This window comes from Sus scrofa, chromosome 13 (genome assembly GCF_054392235.1).
Source record: "Sus scrofa isolate SSC_HxYL_T2T_F1_AM1 chromosome 13, Sscrofa_HxYL_maternal_Yorkshire_Landrace_v2.0, whole genome shotgun sequence".
Taxonomy (NCBI): Eukaryota; Metazoa; Chordata; class Mammalia; order Artiodactyla; family Suidae; genus Sus; species Sus scrofa.
Window position 1 is genome coordinate 29,521,363 of NC_139395.1, and position 18,898 is coordinate 29,540,260.

The following is an 18,898-nucleotide window of genomic DNA, read 5'->3' on the forward strand; positions in this document are numbered from 1 at the left end:
CAGTGGTGATCAAATTATTTACATACAGGCGTACAAGCTCTTTTAACATTTAATGTAACATTGAGAGACAGAAGTGAGTTAAATTGGGCTTGTTGCAGAATACCATTGCAGAAATCAGCTGTATTAGCAACGTCACCATAATGTGAGTATACGCTAATGTGATATGAAAGAAGGATCCTCATTAAAACCTTGTTGCTAAACAAGTGACAAAAACCTTACAAACAGCTTGAGGCTTCGGGCCAGTCACAGTTATTCCTGAAGAGATTTGGACAAGTGTGAAAATACATAGGCTGTGCCTTTATTGTCACCAGAACACGTAAATGCTATCTGGAATCAATCCTGCTAAGGACACTTTCAGTCCTATTAGGGAAAACAGATCTTAAAATAATTCAGTGCCTGAGCCTTCTGTTGTGAATTCCTCATATGGAAAACTACTGGGTTTGTTAAATTCAGAAACTACTCGTGGTAATAAATGGCCATCATATTTGTGTTTTCCAGAAGAGGCCTGGGGTTTGGTCAACTTGCGTATTTTCACGAGGTAAAATCCGTGATGCTAACAGTCTTCGTTTAGATGTTATCTCAGTGAGCTGGTACAGGGCTCTGAGTTACCCCGAGGCTGCGGCCCATGGCCCCATCCCTTTGAGGACTGCTCATGTCTCCGATTCCATCTAGGATCATACTTCTTGCCTCTAGAAAGGCAGCTCTTAATGTCCATCATACTATCAGTAGAATAGTTAACGTAAAGGCATGCTAGCAGCCTTCCAGAGTGGGAGGTAATGGACTTTCTCTTTTTTATCTTCTGTCTTTTTAGGGCTGTGCCCGTGGCATATGTAAGCTCCCAGGCTAGGGGTTGAATCAGAGCTGCAGCTGCTAGCCTATGCCACAGCCACAGCAATGCAGGATCTGAGCTGCATCTGTGACCTACACCACAGCACATGGCAAAGCCAGACCCTTAACCCACTGAGCGAGGCCAAGGGTCAAACCACGTCCTCATGTAGACTAGTCAGGTTCGTTGCTGCTGCACCACCACAGGGGAACATAGTAGACTTTCCATCGTCTCGCAGCCTCCCCTCAGCATCTCCCTTGACAGCAGGCTGGTTCTAAGTCTGCCCTGCCTTGTTGGGTTGTGGGGAGTTCTCATTAGGACACAGAGGAAGTCCCCTTGCTCTGATCTGGCCCCGCCCGCTGCGCAGCTCCTGTCTCAGAGAACGGGGACTTCTGCTGCTGAATAAAGGAGCATGTGGTGGAAGTGATGAGACCGAGGCCTCCAAGTGGAGCCTTCTCCCTGTCCCTGCACAGCCCCTCTGACAAGTGTCTCATGGCATTTACACATCTCAATCCTTTTCATTTTGCCTGTGGTTTGAAACCACTGTTCTTACATACAGTGTGTCTTCATGGAGACTCTGAAAATTACCTGCTTGCTTTCAAATCATTATAAATGAAGTTCCTTAGTCACTGAAAGGGTAGCATATAGCACAGGAAAAGAAGGGAATCCTGGTAATTTTGAACCAGAGGAGTTGGAAAAGCTGTCCCGTAGCTGTTTTGTGAGGATGACGTGTTTTAACATCTGACATGGAAATGGTTGGCTGCATACAGCAGATGGGACTAGACTAGAGAAGGAAGGACCAGAATCGTGGAGGAGAGAAGCTGCTAGAGGATGGGGCCGTGCACACTGTCCCAAGCAAGGGCTGCGGGCCCCGGCTTGACCCAGAGCAGACACAGCAGAGCAGCAAGGCTGCTCTCGGCTGGTGGTCCTGAGAAAGCAGGACACCAAGGGAGCCAGTGCAGTTTAATAGGCAAACTACCAGGATGGACATGTGATAGAAAGCCATTTGAATTTTCTGGGCCATCTAAGAGTAGACTCAGGAATAGAATGGGAGCTCTGTCATCAGAAGTTAAGGACCATGGCAGGGTTGTCTTCAAGAAAGGGGATGCCTTGATGCCATCAGAAGACATATGGAAACTGGACACCAAAAGTTTTTGTCTGGACGCAACTCCCCTTTCACTGTTCCTACTCTTTTTTTTTTTTTTTTTTTTTTTTTTTGAGAATATGCTCTTTTTTCTCTATGGGCAAACCTTGGAGATATTGCGGGTTTGGTTCCAAACCATCACAACACAGTGAATATCACAAAAAGCGAGTCACCCAAATTCTTTGGTTTCCAAGTGCATGTAAAAATTATGTTCATACTTTATTGTAGTCTGTTAAGGGCCCAGTGGTAGCATTGTCGAAAAAAACAATGTGCATACCTTAATTAAAAATACTTTATTGGCGTTCCCATCCTGGCTCAGTGGAAATGAATCTGACTAGCATCCATGAGGACGCAGGATCGATCCCTGGCCTCACTCAGTGGGTTAAGGATCTGGCTTTGCTATGAGCTGTCGTGTAGGTCGCAGATGTAGCTCGGATCTGGTTTTGCCATGGCTGTGGTGTAGACCAGCGGCTACAGCTCTGATTGGACCCCTAGCCCAGGAATCTCCATATACTGTGGGCGAGGCCCTGAAAAGACAACCCCCACAAAACTTTATTCATAAAAATGCTGACTGTCACTTGAGCCTTCAGCCAGTCATAATATTTTTGCTGGTGGAGGGTCTTGCTTCGATGCTGATGGCTGCTGACTGATCAGGGTGTTGGTTGCTGAAGGCTGGGGAGAATTTCTTAAACTAGAACAACAGCGAAGTTTGTCTCATCCACTGACTCTTCCTTTCGGAAACCTTTTCTCGATAGGATGCAATACTTTTTGATAGCATTTTACCCAGTGTAGAACTTTCAAAGTTGGAGTCAAGTTCAAGTCAATCCTTTCAAACTCTCAACTAAGTTTATCCTAAATCCTTTGTGGTCATTTCAGCAAGCTTCACAGCATCTTCACGAGAAAAAATTCCACCTGACCACTCTCTTTTGTCATCCATAAGAAGAACTTCTTATGTGTTCAAGTTTTATCATGAGATGGCAGCAATTCAGTCCTGTCTTCAGGCACCACTTCTCATTCTAGTTCTTTTGCTATTTTCTCCATGTCTGCAGTTAAAATAGTAACAGCAAAGATTGCTGATTACAGATTACCGTAACAAATATAATACTGAAAAAGTTCGACATATGGAAGAATTACCAAAATACGACACGGGAGTTCCTGCTGTGGCACAGTGGGTTAAGGGACACAGAAACATGAAGTGAGCAGTGCTTTTGGAAAAATGGTGCCAACAGACTTGCTTGACAGAGGGTTGCCATACACCCACAATTTGTAAAAACGCAGTATCTTCAAAGTGCAATAAAATGAAGTATATCTGAATGAGAAATCTGCATGTCCCTGTAAAGCCACCTAACTCTTTATCTCAGAGGTCCCCTCTTCCCTCCTTTCAGATCTACAAAGTCAGTGACTTTTATTCTGCCTTTGATTCATGTGTGTGTTTTTTGTGGACCATGTACTATGTGCCTCGCACAGTACATATTATGTACTATGAAATAAGCACAGATCTATTATCTAGGTAATAGATGTTGAATGAATGTTTTAGAGCTGTTGAAAATTATATTGATGTAATTTGAGGTCATTTTTTTCTTCCAAATTTTTAATTTCAGATTTCACTAAATGCTGCAAGGACTCTGGAATCCTTATGGTAGTAAAATGCCGGAAAGAAAATTCTGCATTGAAAGACTGTCTAACTGCTTAGTAAGTAGTTACCTTAGTGTTTTTGCTGCTGCTGCTGCTGCTGCTGCTGGTGTGTGTGTGTGTGTGTGTGTGTGTGTGTGTGTGTGTGTGTGTGTGTGTGTGAGAGAGAGAGAGAGAGAGAGGTGTTCTAGGTAAAAGCATAGTATTTAACTCATTACATGTAATATATTCTGTACTTCTTCCCCCACCAAATTCATCATACTGTTGCTAAGTCTAAAACTGTAATTTGTAAAAGATTGTTCTGAAAAAAAAAGGAAATCTCACATATTCACGAAGGGTCTTTTCAGGTTACACGTATTTGTCAGCATTTTATCTGATTAAAATTCTAGGTCTGGACTTCCCTGGTGGCTCAGTGGGTTAAGGATCCAGTGTTGTCACTGCTGTGGCTAAGGTCACTATTATGGTGCGGGTTTGGTGCCTGGCCTGGGAACCTGTGTGTGCCACAAGCACGGCCAAAACATAAAAGTGCTTCTTATATGTAAGGTTCACTGATGTTTTATTGAATGCAGGTGCTCTCTGCTCATCTCCTCACTCATTGTATTACCCACGTTGTTGGCATTGCAGAGTGTGGTCCTTCAGCGAGTAGTTAGTTGGTAGTCGTCAGCGAGGCTTCACGTTTGGAAGGCCCTTCCTTCGTTCCGTGTTCTCCTCCCCTGGCCTGGGAACCCTCTATATCAGGATGGTTTGACAGTTAGGTAAAAAGAAAGTTGTAACTATCTGAATCTTATATTTGTTTTCTTTTTTGATGAGGAATAATGTACATGTTAAGTTTACAGACAATTTTAGAATACTGGCTTGGAAGACTTTAGAGATTATTTAAACTAGTCCCCGCATTTATACATGAGGAAACATATTCTAAGTCCACATATCTTTTCTCCAGTGAATAAGAGATTAAAAGCAATTCTAACAGCTGCTCTTTTTTATGAGCCCGGACCTGCACTAAGCACTTAACTGGAGAAGTAAGAGTTTTGATCCCTGGAGCTTCCAAGAGATGTTTGTTGACTAGAAGCTATTCAGCTGGTGCCAGTCATCATCATCAGCTATGCCTCTTGGTTGGGGTGGGCAGCCCTGGGGCAAAGGGCCCAGGAATGTGGCCAGGAGGGCGGCCAGGCTCGTGTCCTCTGGGTCCCCCATATTACAGCACTGCCTCCACGACACTTGCTGCAGGATACCTGGAGGCCCCCATATGCACACATCGCCCCAGCACAGGGTGCCCAGTAAATGTTAGCTCTGTTTTTCAGTTTGTATTTGTTATTTATTGACTGCTGTTATCTGCATCATAATCATTTGAATGTCCTTCCTTCTCTTGCCCCATGGAGATAGGAAGGTAAAAATGATAGGTTCTGGCCCATCCTGGGAGATGGCTGGGAAGGCAGAGGGGAGGCCTCCACTTAGGTGGAAGCAGGCAAGGCAACAGGCCATGACTGACATCTGCTGAAATTGAACGGAGGGCTGTTCCCAGAGAATGTGTTATTTGACCTTCATTCTCAACATATGCTAAGAGATGCTCTGCTGCATTTACTGTTGCTGTCCCATGGACGCGCTCCTACCCTCTCATCTCTTCAGTGACCTCTTGAAACACTGATGGTTTGTGTTCTCTTATGTCCCCCGTCTCATCCTCATTTGTTCCTCAGTAAACTGCAGTCTGACTTCTGCCCTCACCCGGTGTAAGCTGCTCTTCCTAAAGCTTCTAGTAGGTATCCTCCCATCCTTTCTAAACTCGACCTCTCTGGAAACCCCTAAGATGCTCTTCGACTTGGCTTCCCTCATTACCCTCTTTTCTCTTCCCTCAGCATCTCTGTCTTTCTCTTCTGGACCTTTTCTTCCTGTCCTCTTCCTTCATGTCGGTTTGCCAGATCTCCTCCTCATTGTCAAATATGACGAAGTTCAGTTTACATCCACGGAATCCAGCTCCTTCCTGTCAATCGTGGATTCATTTCTTGGCTCTCTTTTTCAGGCCCCATACTGGACTTGGCCCTTTGACTCTTGCATCCTGTGTCTTTGTAAATTTCACTCGTCTAGACTCCAGAATCTTCCTGGGCTCCTAATTGTTCATTTCATCTCCTGAGTTACCCCCCAGAGCGATTTCACCCTTCTCATCAGGATGTGCCTCCCTGTGCTCAAGCCCTCTTTGCATCTTGTCTGGGTTATGGTCCTGGTTTATTTATTGGACACTGCTCTCACCTTGCTGGCCTTTTGCCACAAGTTGTCAGACTTATTCAAGATACAGAATTGATCTCACAGCTGTCATATTAATAGTGCCCATTCGGATAGATCTGACTTATTAGAGGGGCATGAATGGATCATCATGACCGGGCCTCTGCCATTCTGGCTTCACCTCAGCCCCTTCTTCTGTTGAGAAACTGCTATGCTGGTACTAGTGTACATATAGCTCTTCGCCCGTCAGTGTTTCCTCATCTGTGGGCTTTTCCACATGTGCCTTCTATGTGCATTTTTGTTGGTCCTTCAGAATGTGGTTCAAATATCCCTGGACAGTGTCCTTCTCCTGCTGCTCCCTCGTTTCCATGGTGCGCTGGGCCACGCCTCTGTCTCCCACCCACATGCATCACTGGGACACAGGCCTTGTCTTCTCTGACATCTTGGACTCCTGAGGACCGTGCCGAGCTTCCTGTTTCTCTCTCCTGGCTATCCAGAAAAAAAAACCTATTAGGTCTTTTTTTTTTTTTTTCTCCCTTTAATTTGGTAGCTGAATGTTTACAACAAATTTGACCATTATTAAAAATCTGCTACTAAAGATTGTGTCTGATGAACTGGATGTCTGAATGTATTGTGAAAGGGAGCTTATATTATATGCTTGCAAAGTAATTCACTTTAAAAGTTTTTTCTTTCTTATAGCTATAATGATCCAGCCTTTTATGAAGAATGCAAAATGGAATATCTGAAGGAAAGGGAAGAATTCAGAAAAACTGGGATTCCTACCAAGAAAAGACTACAGAAGCTTCCCACAAGCATGTAGGCGAAGTCAAATGATACTCAGGAACCCTAATATCCATGGAAATCACAGTCACCTGAAATAACGGACTTAAGGAAGTGTTTGCTTTACCCTTAATTACGGAAATAATTTTATCTGAAATAAAGTTCTTGCAAACTTCAAAGTTAAGTTTATTAAATAGGATAGGAGTAAGTAGTGAAATGGGATGTGGTCTGCTTGGTCATTATGGATTTTCCATTAACTTTTGCACAACTGTGGTTCTGTAACGGTGACAGCTGATTTCTTAAGTTTCCACATGACTCTTACCTTACTCTCCTCATGTGGCCAGCATTTACTAAAGCAAAGCAGGAATGGACAGCCTTCAGAGGTGTAGTAACTTGGCAGTATAGCATAATGGTTATGAACCTACCATTTATTAGTTAAGCAACTGTGGATATGTCTCATAGTTTCCATGAGTATTAACCAAGTACTGCAGGTAAGTAGAGTAGGTAGGACAGTGCCTTGCACATGGTAAGTGCTCTTTGTAGTTATTATCAGTAGTAGTATGAGTATAGTATTTTTAATGGCCACATCTGCAGCATGTGGAAGTTCCTGGACTAGGGGTTGAATCAGAACTGCAGCTGAGGCCTATGCCACAGCCGCAGCAACACCAGATCCGAGCTGCATTTTTGACCTACAGCACCTTAACCCACTGAGCAAGGCCAGGGATCAAACCCACATCCTCAGGGAGAGTCAGGTCCTTAACCTGCTGAGCCACAGCAGAAACTCCTTTATGGTTATCATTAGTAGTGAAGGCTTATTTGGAAACATAGATGAATTAGTTTTACTTATGTCTTTAATGGAAATTTTCCTAAAATGGATTATTATATTCCTGGAGTTCCTGTCGTGGCTCAGTGGAAATGAACCTAACTAGTATCTATGAAGATGCTTGCTCTATCTCTGGGCTCGCTCAGTGGGTTAAGGATTCGGCACTGCTGCGAGCTGTGGTGTAGGTCACAGGCATGGCTCAGGTGCCGAGTTGCTGTGGCTGTGTTGTAAGCCAGCAGCTGTAGCTCTGATTCGACCCTAGCCTGGGAGCTTCCATATACCGTGCATGTGGCCCTAAAAAGCAAAAAAAAAAGTATCATTACATTCCTTTACCTGTTAACTTGGCTACCAGAAGTATTTTAAACTGTTTATCTATATCCTTTTAAAAGTCTTCTTTATAAGTATGAATGACTGTTTTGGTACATAGTAATGGTCTCAAGAACTAGTGTAAAAAATTTCTGTCCCAATGTGGTAATTTGGTCCCAGGTTAAGCTTTTATATTAAAAGTTGCTTTTTTTTTTTTCCTCCTATGAGCTGTTAACACTTCACTATAGCCATTGCAACTAGTTTCCAGGTAAGTGAAATTTATATATATTTACATAGCTCATTAAAATTGCAAATAGAAATCCCTACCTACTAGAACAAGATTTAACTGTGGCCTTAATCCTATGAAATAAACCTAAGATCTAAAAGCAAATAGGACCCTAAATATGATATGTTCAAGTTCCACACTTTCCTCGAGTGGACCACTCAAAGAATTATTTTATTCTTTTTTGAAACCTAAAGAGGCCACATTTTCCAGGTACACAGATTGAAAGGAGAAGACAATGGGAGCAGACCAAAGCAACACAAATGCAGCACCCTAGAACCAGATAGCATGAAGGTGAAGTCAGCATTCCTGTTGGCCTTTTGCTACTGGCCTTTCCTAGAGCACAGGAATTGGTTTTTACTGCCATAAGCGAAGAAAGTGGTTAAAAAGCTAGTAAAACATACAATCTAGGGCTGTTTTGTCATTTTAATTTGAATCAGACGGACCAGCTTAGTTTTATGTGGAAAATTCACTTAGGTAGATGCCACTTCCTCACAGTGCTAGACATACTAGGTTATATAGTATAAAAATACGCTCGTACTTTCACACTACCTGGGCCTGCCTGCTGGGCCCTCCTCTGACCAGTGCCCTGCACCCTTACGCACGCCCCTGCTGATACTTTCTTGTTAAGTGACCATCCATAATCTCGCCACCTTCTCCAGATAGCTTTTCTGGATGAGGTCACTGTTTTCACATGGTTTAGACCTTTAGTGCTTTAAGTCTGAATCTAGGTTTTCTCCTGTTTCCCATGGGTTGTCTTTGCTCTACTTGAATTAGGTTCCATTTTGGCAGAACCTCTGTTTTCTCTTTGAGGTGTAAACTTCTCTTTTAGCTCTTGGGGGATCAAGAGGCTTTTGTTGTCTGTCTCTTCATTCGGGTTATGTGCCGAATTGGGTTCTCCTTATAAAATTTGAAGATTATAAAGAAATTTTCACGGGAAGCTCTTTGGAGCAAATTTCAGCTAGTGTGAAAAAAACGTCAACACAATTTTCCATTTTAATAGATTATAAGCTACAGCCAGGCCATTCTCTCACGTCACTTTGAATCTTACCAATAACAGAGATGACCACAGAGTGTACATTTACAAATTTTTGATTAGGAAAATTCTTTTGGTTAATCTTTCCTAAATAAAAGAGTTTTCCATCACTTGTTTTAGCACTTTAAACTGTCAAGAACATGAACCACTGACTTCTCTGGCATATCAGTTTGAAGACTGCCTTATTGTTGAGATCCAAAAGCATCGTCTCCATTTAGAAGTTGGTTTAACAAGACAAATGTCTGTTAGATGAATCAAATTAACTAATTAGTATGTGACACCTTGGAATATTTAGGCAAGTACAATATTTCACATCCACTTCGATTTCAAGCAAAAATAATTTATTTTAATTAAACAATGTCTTGGCATTGTTCAAAACATTAATCAAGCTGTTATGTCATATGACCTATTTTCTTTACAAAGGAAAATTTCCAATCTTGGTTTTATAAAAGGCAAACCAGTAAGCTACATTAGAGATTAGATTATCATATACAGCCTATGCAGCCACACGAGCAGTAGTTTCTGCTGCTTTATTATTACACAGGTAGTTGCTTCCTTCAGCTAAAGCCTGGAGTCTCCTATGTGTTTTACGCATATTGGGTTTTGTTCTATTACTTGGCAGGAGATGGCAGTCCCCTGAGTCAGCTGTGTTCATTGGTCAGAATAAATTCCAGCATCTGACACCAACTCCATTAATCACAGACAAGCTTGAGTAAGTGAGTAAGATAATAGAAAGACAAAAATATCTGGTGAACAGTGAACAGTTTATATATGTATGATGTTCAGTTAATACAGAGATCTGAAATACTCTTTTGAGTCCAAGGTGTTTGAAACTCCATCAAAAAGGATAAGGGCCTTCTGCATGGAACCCTTCATCTCGGGCAAAAGATGAAGGAACTGAGAAACAGATTACTAATAATCTTAATACGCCCCCCGAAAGAAGAAATGAGCATGTGAAGCCATCCTTGTTTCCACTTTACTTGTTTATAAATGATAGGCCACTTAGAATCAAAGGATTTGGGGACATTTCATGATTGTACTTTACCGTATATCAATACTGCACAGAATTTAGTTTCTAGAATTTCTAATCCGATTAATAAAAAGCCAGTTTAAAAAAAATTCCTTTCTCAATAAGTAAATCATTACATTTCAAAACAAAGTCTCACCAGTTTAACAAGTGGGTATAGACCTTCTGAAGAAAATGACTTTATATATAGTTACACATTTAGATTTTCATTAAAGAGCACTGAAGAGACAGATTAGACTGAGACCTTTGTGATGCTGTTCCTACTTCTAATTGCATAACCTATATGTGTAATAGTTCATTCACACGGGTGGTTTTTCAACCATTTGATCGCTCTTTTTCAATTAGGACTTGAGGGATGTACTGGGACAGAGTTGGTTTCAGTGATTAAGTTACTTCGTCTTAACATTCAAATTGCAACTTCAAATTTTTAACAACATTGTGATTAAAAAAATTTAAATCTCAAACTTAGACACAATAGCACATAAAGATGGAGTAACCCAGACACTGTTGTTGCACTATAATTTTCAAATTTGTATACATTATAAAGTTAACAGAAATATAACCTATTCACATTGCCATTTCTTTATGCAGCTTAAAGCAACTTCTATGATTTTTCTGATATAATGGTCTCCTTTATTTTTATAAATGGATATTCAGGCATTTCACATGCTTTGTAAAAACCATGTCTGAAAACTTTCATTTCCCTTCCTCGTGTGAGGCAGAAATTTATAATTATCATCAAAGGTAGAACTGTCATTTTGAAACATTTTATTAATTTATTATTAGCAGCATATATCATCTGATTCTGAGCCAGAATATGGAGCTGGAGGGTATTCTTTCACACTGAAAAATCAACTACATAATATGGTACATTATGTACAAATGTAAATACTGAAGAACTCTGCAAAAGTTGAATGAGAATCTGCTTTCAGTTTGTTAATGGTTTCTTAAGAAAACCACAGAGATAATGGCAACCTCAGGACCAAATCGTGACCCTCTTCAGAATTAGCTTTTATACTGGCAGTTTTGATTACGTTGATCCAAGTAATGCAGTGGTGGCAGGTTGGGTAAAGGCAAAGTTTTATTTTTAGCTTCCCCAAATGGTGTCTCACTTGATTTAGGAGGGCTTGGGAATACCCAAGAATTATCTTCCAGAGAATTTCTGCCATAAGAGTTGTGTTCCTGAAAGTCTGTATTGTCATGAAGAATGGTTTGCTCATTATCTGTCCATGACTGGAGAATGGCTCTCTCTGATAAAACCTTTGTGTCTCCTGGTAAAGGGGAAGGTGTGGCCTGACAAAGGGCTCTGCTGTTTGGTGAGAGGGTAGGCTGTCTTCTGTACGCTGCGGTGAGATTTGTCAAGTGCAGTTTTGTGCTCTCTTTCCCGAGGTCTTCTGTGTATCCTGCTGGGGTGCCAGCTGAAAAGAAAGCACAGGCAAGACATCAGCTGTCACAGCATTTATGGTCAGAAAGTAGCAAACACTTCATTAATTGGGTTGAGTCTAGAACTAGAAATAGAATGAACACTTCCAAGTGAGTGTGAGCACTGCGGGTGCTGTGGCTTGCACACAGGTGACAGGTGATCTTGGGTCTAATTCTCCTGGCTGTTTACTGACATGGGGACACTCACTTGCTCTGGGCGTCCCTTCTTTCATCTGCAAAATGGACACAGTAGTCTTTTTCCGCCTGTGTCATAATGAAGATGAAGAAATGTCTATTTTAAAAAGTTGGAAACCAATTAAGTTAAAATGCAAGTCCCCGTTCTTGGCTCTTAATGTGGCTACAAAAGGCTTTTAGAATGTTTATGTGTCAGTGGAGACTAAGAAAGGTATCCTTGAGTTTTAGGAGTTTTGTTAATCTTTCTTATAAAACACATACATGTAAATGTAAATTCTGGTCACAATATAATATAAAAATGTAAAAAAAGCAAAAAAAAAAATGTTTAGTGACATGTAATGGCTTAGAAGACAGACTGTTGTTAAGCCACCACCAACCACAATGGGAGTGTGCACCTCCCCCTCTCCACTCAACCTGCCAGTGCAGGAGAAGACTAACAATTCATCCTAAGCCCGAGCAGGATGCAAAGTACAACTAACGCTCAACTCTGTAAGCAGCAGCTGAACCACGTTATAAAATACATTCACTGCCTTTTTTGTAGGTGACATGCAGCTCTAGAGAAAAGGTGATCCAGCTTCACCTCTGTCTCCATAGAGCATTGCATTTTGTGGTGAGGAGCAGTGCACGAGCCAGCCACTGTCATAGGGAATGTGCTAGAAAAGGTTCAAAGCACCAAAGAACTTATCATTCATCAGCTCAAAAGGGACACAACAGTGAGCCATTCCAAATAATGAAAGAGAGTTTCTTCTTTATTATTTTTTGGAAGTTCTATTTAGTATAGAAGAGCCACACAGAAGACTCACAGAAAAATTACTCACTGAATCATTTCTGTCAACTTAAAGTTGTCTCTTACATAACTCTGAGGCCACTAAAGAATTTAGCACAAAATGAACCAAAAATTAAGGTAGGGCCTGCCAAAGCACCTTACTGTTTTGCCCGATTCATAAGTAACTAACCCTAGAATTCTGAATTTAGCTTTCCACTCCCTGTGCAACACTCTCCCCCCAGTAAACATTCCTGAGAACTATTTATAAAATAATTTTCTGTCCTTCTTTAGGGACAATCTGAGGTGCACTAACAGTTTTAAATTAATGATTGTTTTTCTCTTTTTCTGGCCCCGCCTGTGGCATACAGAAGTTCCCAGGCCAGAGATCCAACCTATGCCAGAGCAGTAATCAGAGCTATAGCAGTGACACCAGACCCTTAACCTACTGAGTCACCGGGGAACTCCCAAATTGATGATTTTTTTAAAAAAATTAAGTCACATTTCATCCCTGTAAAATAAATTTTAGGGCATTCAAATTTGTATCACACAACTTTATAGAAATATCACTACTGTATAATAAAAGGTACAAATGCACTGGTTTTCCTCTGAGGTATAAAAACAGCTTTGGCAAAGTAGCCACTTTGTAATTAACACAAAACTCAAAAGGTTTAGACTCAGCCAAGCAGTAAAATATGAAAAACAGAGGGGTAAAGATTTTTGCTTGGTTGGAAGGGATAACTGAATAGCACCTAGTCCCCATTCTAAACAGCCTATCTTTTATGGAAGGAAAAACCTCAGTTTACAAAAAATGAAAAATGGATCAGAGTTACCTTTTTAAAAATAACTTAGAGCTAGGTCTTTGGTGTATTCTGTAGCACTGAAATAAAAAATAGCTTTTGGTGTCTTAGTGTCTTTTTTTTTTTTAAATATATGAAGTAGTTGTGGTAAAAGGTCAACTAGAGCAAACTTAACACCTCAGCCTTAAACACATAAGCAACACTTGGCTGAGAAAAAAGCCACAAGGGGAAAAGAATACAGTACTGAAGAAAACACACATCAGCAACACCTTTATGTGTGAAGTTGACCAGTATAAGCCTGAAGCCAGAGCACAGAAAGGGTGGCTGTGAATATACTACATATACTCTGGCTTATCAAACTCATTTGATGAGATTTCGATAAGATACGATAGCTGTTTGCTCTTCAAGCAGTTTGGCTGGAATCAGTGGTTTCCGGCAAACACTGACTTGCCTTTCTTGATTGCAGTTGGGGTTTTCAGCTTTCTTAGTAGCTCAGCTTGTACTTGAGTCACCAGATGCAAATTAGACATTTCTCTCTTTAGTTCCCAGTATGCATTTTGCATATTATCACTGAAATACAGGATTTTAAAAAAAAAAAGGTTAATGCTTATCATTCTCTTTGTGGAGAGAAGGTTATAACTTCAAAATACAAGTGAGCTGATCTGTATTTCTGCTTAAATTAGTTTTGAAATAGTATAAATTAAACTCCCTCATTAAATTACTGAAATATTTAATTAGGGCATTATAACAAGTGAAAAAAATCTTAATTCATAATAACACTGACCTAAGTATTTAGCAACTAAGTGAAGTGTATTAAACAGAGGAGGATCTTATAAAAAGTATTCTAAACAATGAGTTTAATGGCTGTCTTCTCAGAATTGAGATTTCATCATAGCTTATGATGTGCAGTTGTGTTGATAGATTTAATAGTAAGGAATATGTTCTTCATTTGCAAATCTGATCAAGAATAAAGTGAGATTCATTCATGTATGGATTTCAAATCTGTATTTATCTTTTGATTACTCTTTAGATGTTGTGAACTGAAATGCTGTTATCAACCGCTGAATGTATACCCAAGTCCACATTACAATAAAATTTAGGTTTCATGCATTCCATTCTTTTATGTGTGACTGGGCTGTCTCATATTGTTGGTTCTAAACCAATGTGACATGACAGCACAGGACATGAAGAGCCAGATGATTTCCTGGAAGAAAAGAAGCTAGAGAGAGAGGATTATCTGAAACAGAAATAAAAACTTAATAAATACCTCTCATTCTTATAATTAAAAGTGTTTCACCTCATTTGCTGAGAAGTTATAAATCAGTTATTTTAAACCTAATTTTACTGAGTTTCATCTTCTATTAAGCATTCTTATTTGGATATTGATGATTTTTTTCTTTTTTAGGTTTTTAATTGCCAACTAAGTAAATCAAAATCTTCAACACATAGTCTTATTTGCTGTATGAAAATACACAAAATATTCAATATAAGAACAATGGATCTCATGGTGTTCAATCATTATTACCTCTTAAAGACATTAGTGTAATTTTAGTAATAATGAAATCAAAGTAGCCCAACACATTACTTCATACTTAGTCTTTGTCTAGATAGAAACAAAAACCTTTAAACTGTAAGGATAATGCTATTCATATCTAAACCTAATATCCCATTCTAATTTTGGAAACAAAGATATATTAAATAGTTACTGTGAATTATGTAAGGTTACATATCATCAAAACATTCCCATTCTACTCAGAGTACAATTCCTTCAATAGAAGCAGAATAAACCTTACGCTGCTTTTGAGAAAAATCTACTTGTTCTAGTATGTCGTAAATAGCATTTGTTAACCAGCAGTATATTTAAAAAAAAAACGCAGGGACTTTGCAAGTTTTTGACAGGTGTGAAGTAAGTGCTTCACAAAAATTAGTTAACCACCTCTGCTTCAGCAGTCAACATCTAATATGTGTCCTACCATGAATGTTGCACATAGGAACTCTCTTTAAGTGTGAAGGGAGTCGGTGGGTTCCCTGGTGCAATTCTGGGCCTTCAGTACACTTCCCAAAAAGAATCACTCACATTACATAGCAGTTAAGTGTAAACACTGTGCATGTGCTAATTCATGCAGTCATGGTATGAATAACATGGGTTAAAAATAGTGTTTTAGTATTCACATAAGATGGTAAATCGGCACCTGACTTGGAGGAAAAAAAAGCAAATATTCAAGACAGCATTTGGATACTGGAATATCAAACACATTCTATCATTCATAATAACTAACCATGTTAAATAAAAACAATTGTAACAGAGGTCTTAAAGCAGTATCTGATACACATTTTCTAATTCAAATTAATGGAGACTATTTATAAATGAGGTTAAACTAAAACCTAGGTCACCAACTTTAATATATATCATCTAATCTTTTTCTTTGGCCCTTAATGTCACTTGAAAACTGCAGACATAAAATCTAAAATTTTTACTAAGTATAAGTTCTCCCTCTTGTGGATAACAAAGAAATGGCAGTTTAAAGTCTTACAGTCTTCAAAGTGTGTTAACATTTTAAAAATTCTAAGTGAACAAAATGTTTAAATCAGTCCTTCAGTGAGACTGGAAAGTTGTCATCCACCAATCTTTAGCAGAGTTCCAGCTAACCTTTACTTTTGAGACTATAAACTTCTTCTAGCTCCCAACAACTGGGAGTATAAGTTACTTTTGCTATATATTTAATATATATGATGATATATAGTTGTCTATAAAGACTTATAAAACTACTTGAACACTGAGATGCAACAGCAAAGCATCCACTGGGAATCCTAACAAATAAATGAGATGAAAAGACAGTGGTGGCTGAGCATTTATTTTGCTAGAGAGGCACCTCACCCCCAGTCTCACACCCACGTGGCAACCTGGGGAACTCACCCCCCACACTTGAGGAAATGGGTGCAGAGGACTTCCTCCATCTAACATGGGGCTGTTCAAAGCTGCCATACAGTATCCAGTTGTGTGACTGCTGCCCTCTGTGGATAACATGTTCCTATTGTCATCACCTTCATCTTCATCACACACTTACCAACCACCCCAGTATACCAACTGCCAACATAACCTTCTTGACACTAGGATAAAAATTCCATACCCCTAAGTTTTAAATGCAATGAAACCAGCTTATCCACTGTTCAAGAAAGGGACAGATGTCCAGCTTACATGGTAAAATTATCTAAAACCTCAGTTTTCTGTTTTTGATTTTTTTTGGCCATGCCAGAGGAATATGGAGGTTCCTGGGCCAGAAATCAAACCTGTGCCACAGCAGCAACCTGAGCTGGACCAGTGACAATGCCAGATCCTTAACATGCTGAGCCACACAGGAACGCCAAACCTGTTTTCTTAATTGACACTATACTATGAATTCTTTAATGCTGAAATGAATGTTCCTTGTATAAGAAAAATTTACTTAACTGAGTTTTTACTTCATCCATGTTTTTTCTTTAGATTTAAAAAATTGACTGGAGTTCCCGTCGTGGCGCAGTGGTTAACGAATCCGACTAGGAACCATGAGGTTGCGGGTTCGGTCCCTGCCCTTACTCAGTGGGTTAACGATCCGGTGTTGCCATGAGCTGTGGTGTAGGTTGCAGACATGGCTCGGATCCCGCATTGCTGTGGCTCTGGCGTAGGCCGGCGGCTGTAGCTCCGATTCAACCCCTAGCCTGGGAACCTCCATATGCCGTGGGAGCAGCCCAAGAAATGGCAAAAAGACAAAAAAATTTGACATATTGCATTCCCCAAGGAATTAAACTGAAAGTATGGGACAGTCTTAGCCAAGAACTGGAGACTTAGAAATGTATATTTTGACAACTGTGGTTTCCTCAAACAAGCATCTTTCAAATATTTTTTTATTGTAAGGCACGCCAGGCAATCATTTTACACTGCAAACCATACACACTCTTATGTTCTATCCTGTTTCATTCCTTTTTTAAATTTTATGGCCACACCCATGGCATACGGCAGTTCCCAGGCCAAGAGTTGAATCCAAGCCACACCAGCAACCTACCATGACAGCTGGGGCAATACTGGATCCTTTGATCCATTGCACCAGGCTAGTGACTGAACCAAAACTTCCACAGTGACCTGAGCGGTGCAGTTGGATTCTTAATCCACTATGCCACAGCACGAACTCCTGTTCTTATTTTAAAAATGCTTGTCTTAATTCACAAAATTTGATGATCACTAAGGCAACAAAGCACAGTGTGAAAAATACTAATCTGATCCCTATTTTCTAAACAAAGAATTTCCACTTGAAGAAGTTAACCCACACGCAGACCTGGTTTAACAACTGAGGGCAACCACCTCAAGTCACCACCAACTAGTACACTGGCAGAACACTGGCCAAGCTTCTCATGGGCAGAGCTGCTACTGTTAAAATGTTGTACACCATGAGGACCATAGTAAAGGTCTTCAGTAATGAAAAGGTTTACTCAGGAAACAATGTAGCACCACCTCATTTGCCTGGCAATGTGATGGGAGGAAATGCAAAAAAAAGGGGGAAGGGGATGTTCCAAAAAAGTGCTTTCCAAATAACTTGAAAATAATTCTTAAAAAACACCTAAACTTATTTTTAGTTAACAGTTTTATGGAAACATTCCTGCATACTTTTCTCATAGTATAGTAAACAATTTAGCATCTGAATTGTTTCATCTAAAAGTGGATGGGGTAACTTACAAAGATTAAGAAAACAAGAATATGAACTGCAAATAGATATAAATGATAAAGGCAAGGAAAAACAAGATAAAATGCAGTTAGCAATGAGACTAACATAAAAATGGTGGTTACCAAGGGTAAGCCACAAATTTGGTAATTAGTTTCCTAGCTGCTAACCAGAAGAGGGAAGAACTAGTCAGTTCTGCAGTCCACAGTGCTTATGTAAGATAAATGCACACCAGTTTACAAAAACACATCTTTTTCTTTTTTCTTTTTGGCACTTGGCAGGCATCAGGACCTGCTTTAATTACGCATTTCTTTAGCATACGGTATTTTTTATTTTATTTTATTTTTGGTTTTTTTGCCATTTCTTGGGCCGCTCCCGAGGCATATGGAGGTTCCCAGGCTAGGGGTTGAATCAGAGCTATAGTTGCCGGCCTACACCACAGCCACAGCAACACGGGATCCGAGCCGCGTCTGCAACCTACACCACAGCTCACGGCAACGCCAGATCCTTAACCCACTGAACAAGGCCAGGGATCGAACCTGCAACCTCCTGGTTCTTAGTCAGATTCACTGACAACTGAGCCACGACGAGAACTCCGAGCATCCGGTATTTTTAAGACCGAACTTAATTCTTTCCAAAATTTGTCTCTCAGTTGTATCCCTGAATTAATAGTGAGGCTTAGAGAATTTAAAACTGCATTTGGAAGCCACAACTCTGTAGTTCTATAGCCTCAAATATCAGACTCGCCTCCTGGGGCCTTCCTCCCATTCCAAATCCTGGCTTAGATCCTTCACCATCTTGTTATATGATGCCTTCAACAGTTTGTCTGTTTGTTTAGTAGCTGGGGGATAACTTTTCAAGTGATTCTCAGAAGTGATCCAAATTCGGTAACACTGCCCATGGAAGCAGAAGTCCCATTCTATAGCGTGTACTTCTAATAAACTATA

At 40.1% G+C, this 18,898-nt stretch overlaps 2 protein-coding genes across 12 annotated transcripts in view; one reads left to right on the forward strand and one right to left on the reverse strand.

Moving 5' to 3' along the window:
• Nucleotides 1–14,364, forward strand: part of CMC1 (C-X9-C motif containing 1) — a 138,591-nt gene extending 124,227 nt beyond the window's left edge. For all 6 annotated transcript variants that reach the window (XM_084987400.1, XM_084987399.1, XM_084987398.1 and 3 more), the window contains 3 exons: nt 3,572–3,662; nt 6,519–7,996; nt 9,670–14,364. In XM_084987400.1, the coding sequence (XP_084843526.1) occupies nt 3,572–3,662; nt 6,519–6,639 (212 nt within the window). In that variant the 3' untranslated portion in view covers nt 6,640–7,996; nt 9,670–14,364. The remainder of the gene's footprint in view (nt 1–3,571; nt 3,663–6,518; nt 7,997–9,669) is intronic.
• Nucleotides 9,372–18,898, reverse strand: part of AZI2 (5-azacytidine induced 2) — a 28,393-nt gene continuing 18,866 nt past the window's right edge. For 4 of the 6 annotated variants that reach the window (XM_084987391.1, XM_021071480.2, XM_084987390.1 and 1 more), the window contains 2 exons: nt 13,706–13,824; nt 9,372–11,492 (listed from right to left, as the gene is read on the reverse strand). In XM_084987391.1, coding sequence (XP_084843517.1) covers nt 11,080–11,492; nt 13,706–13,824 — 532 coding nt within the window. In that variant the 3' untranslated portion in view covers nt 9,372–11,079. Of the gene's footprint in view, nt 11,493–13,701; nt 13,825–18,898 lie in introns of all 6 variants that reach the window. The other 2 variants (XM_021071482.2, XM_021071481.2) reach the window with 1 other exon arrangement.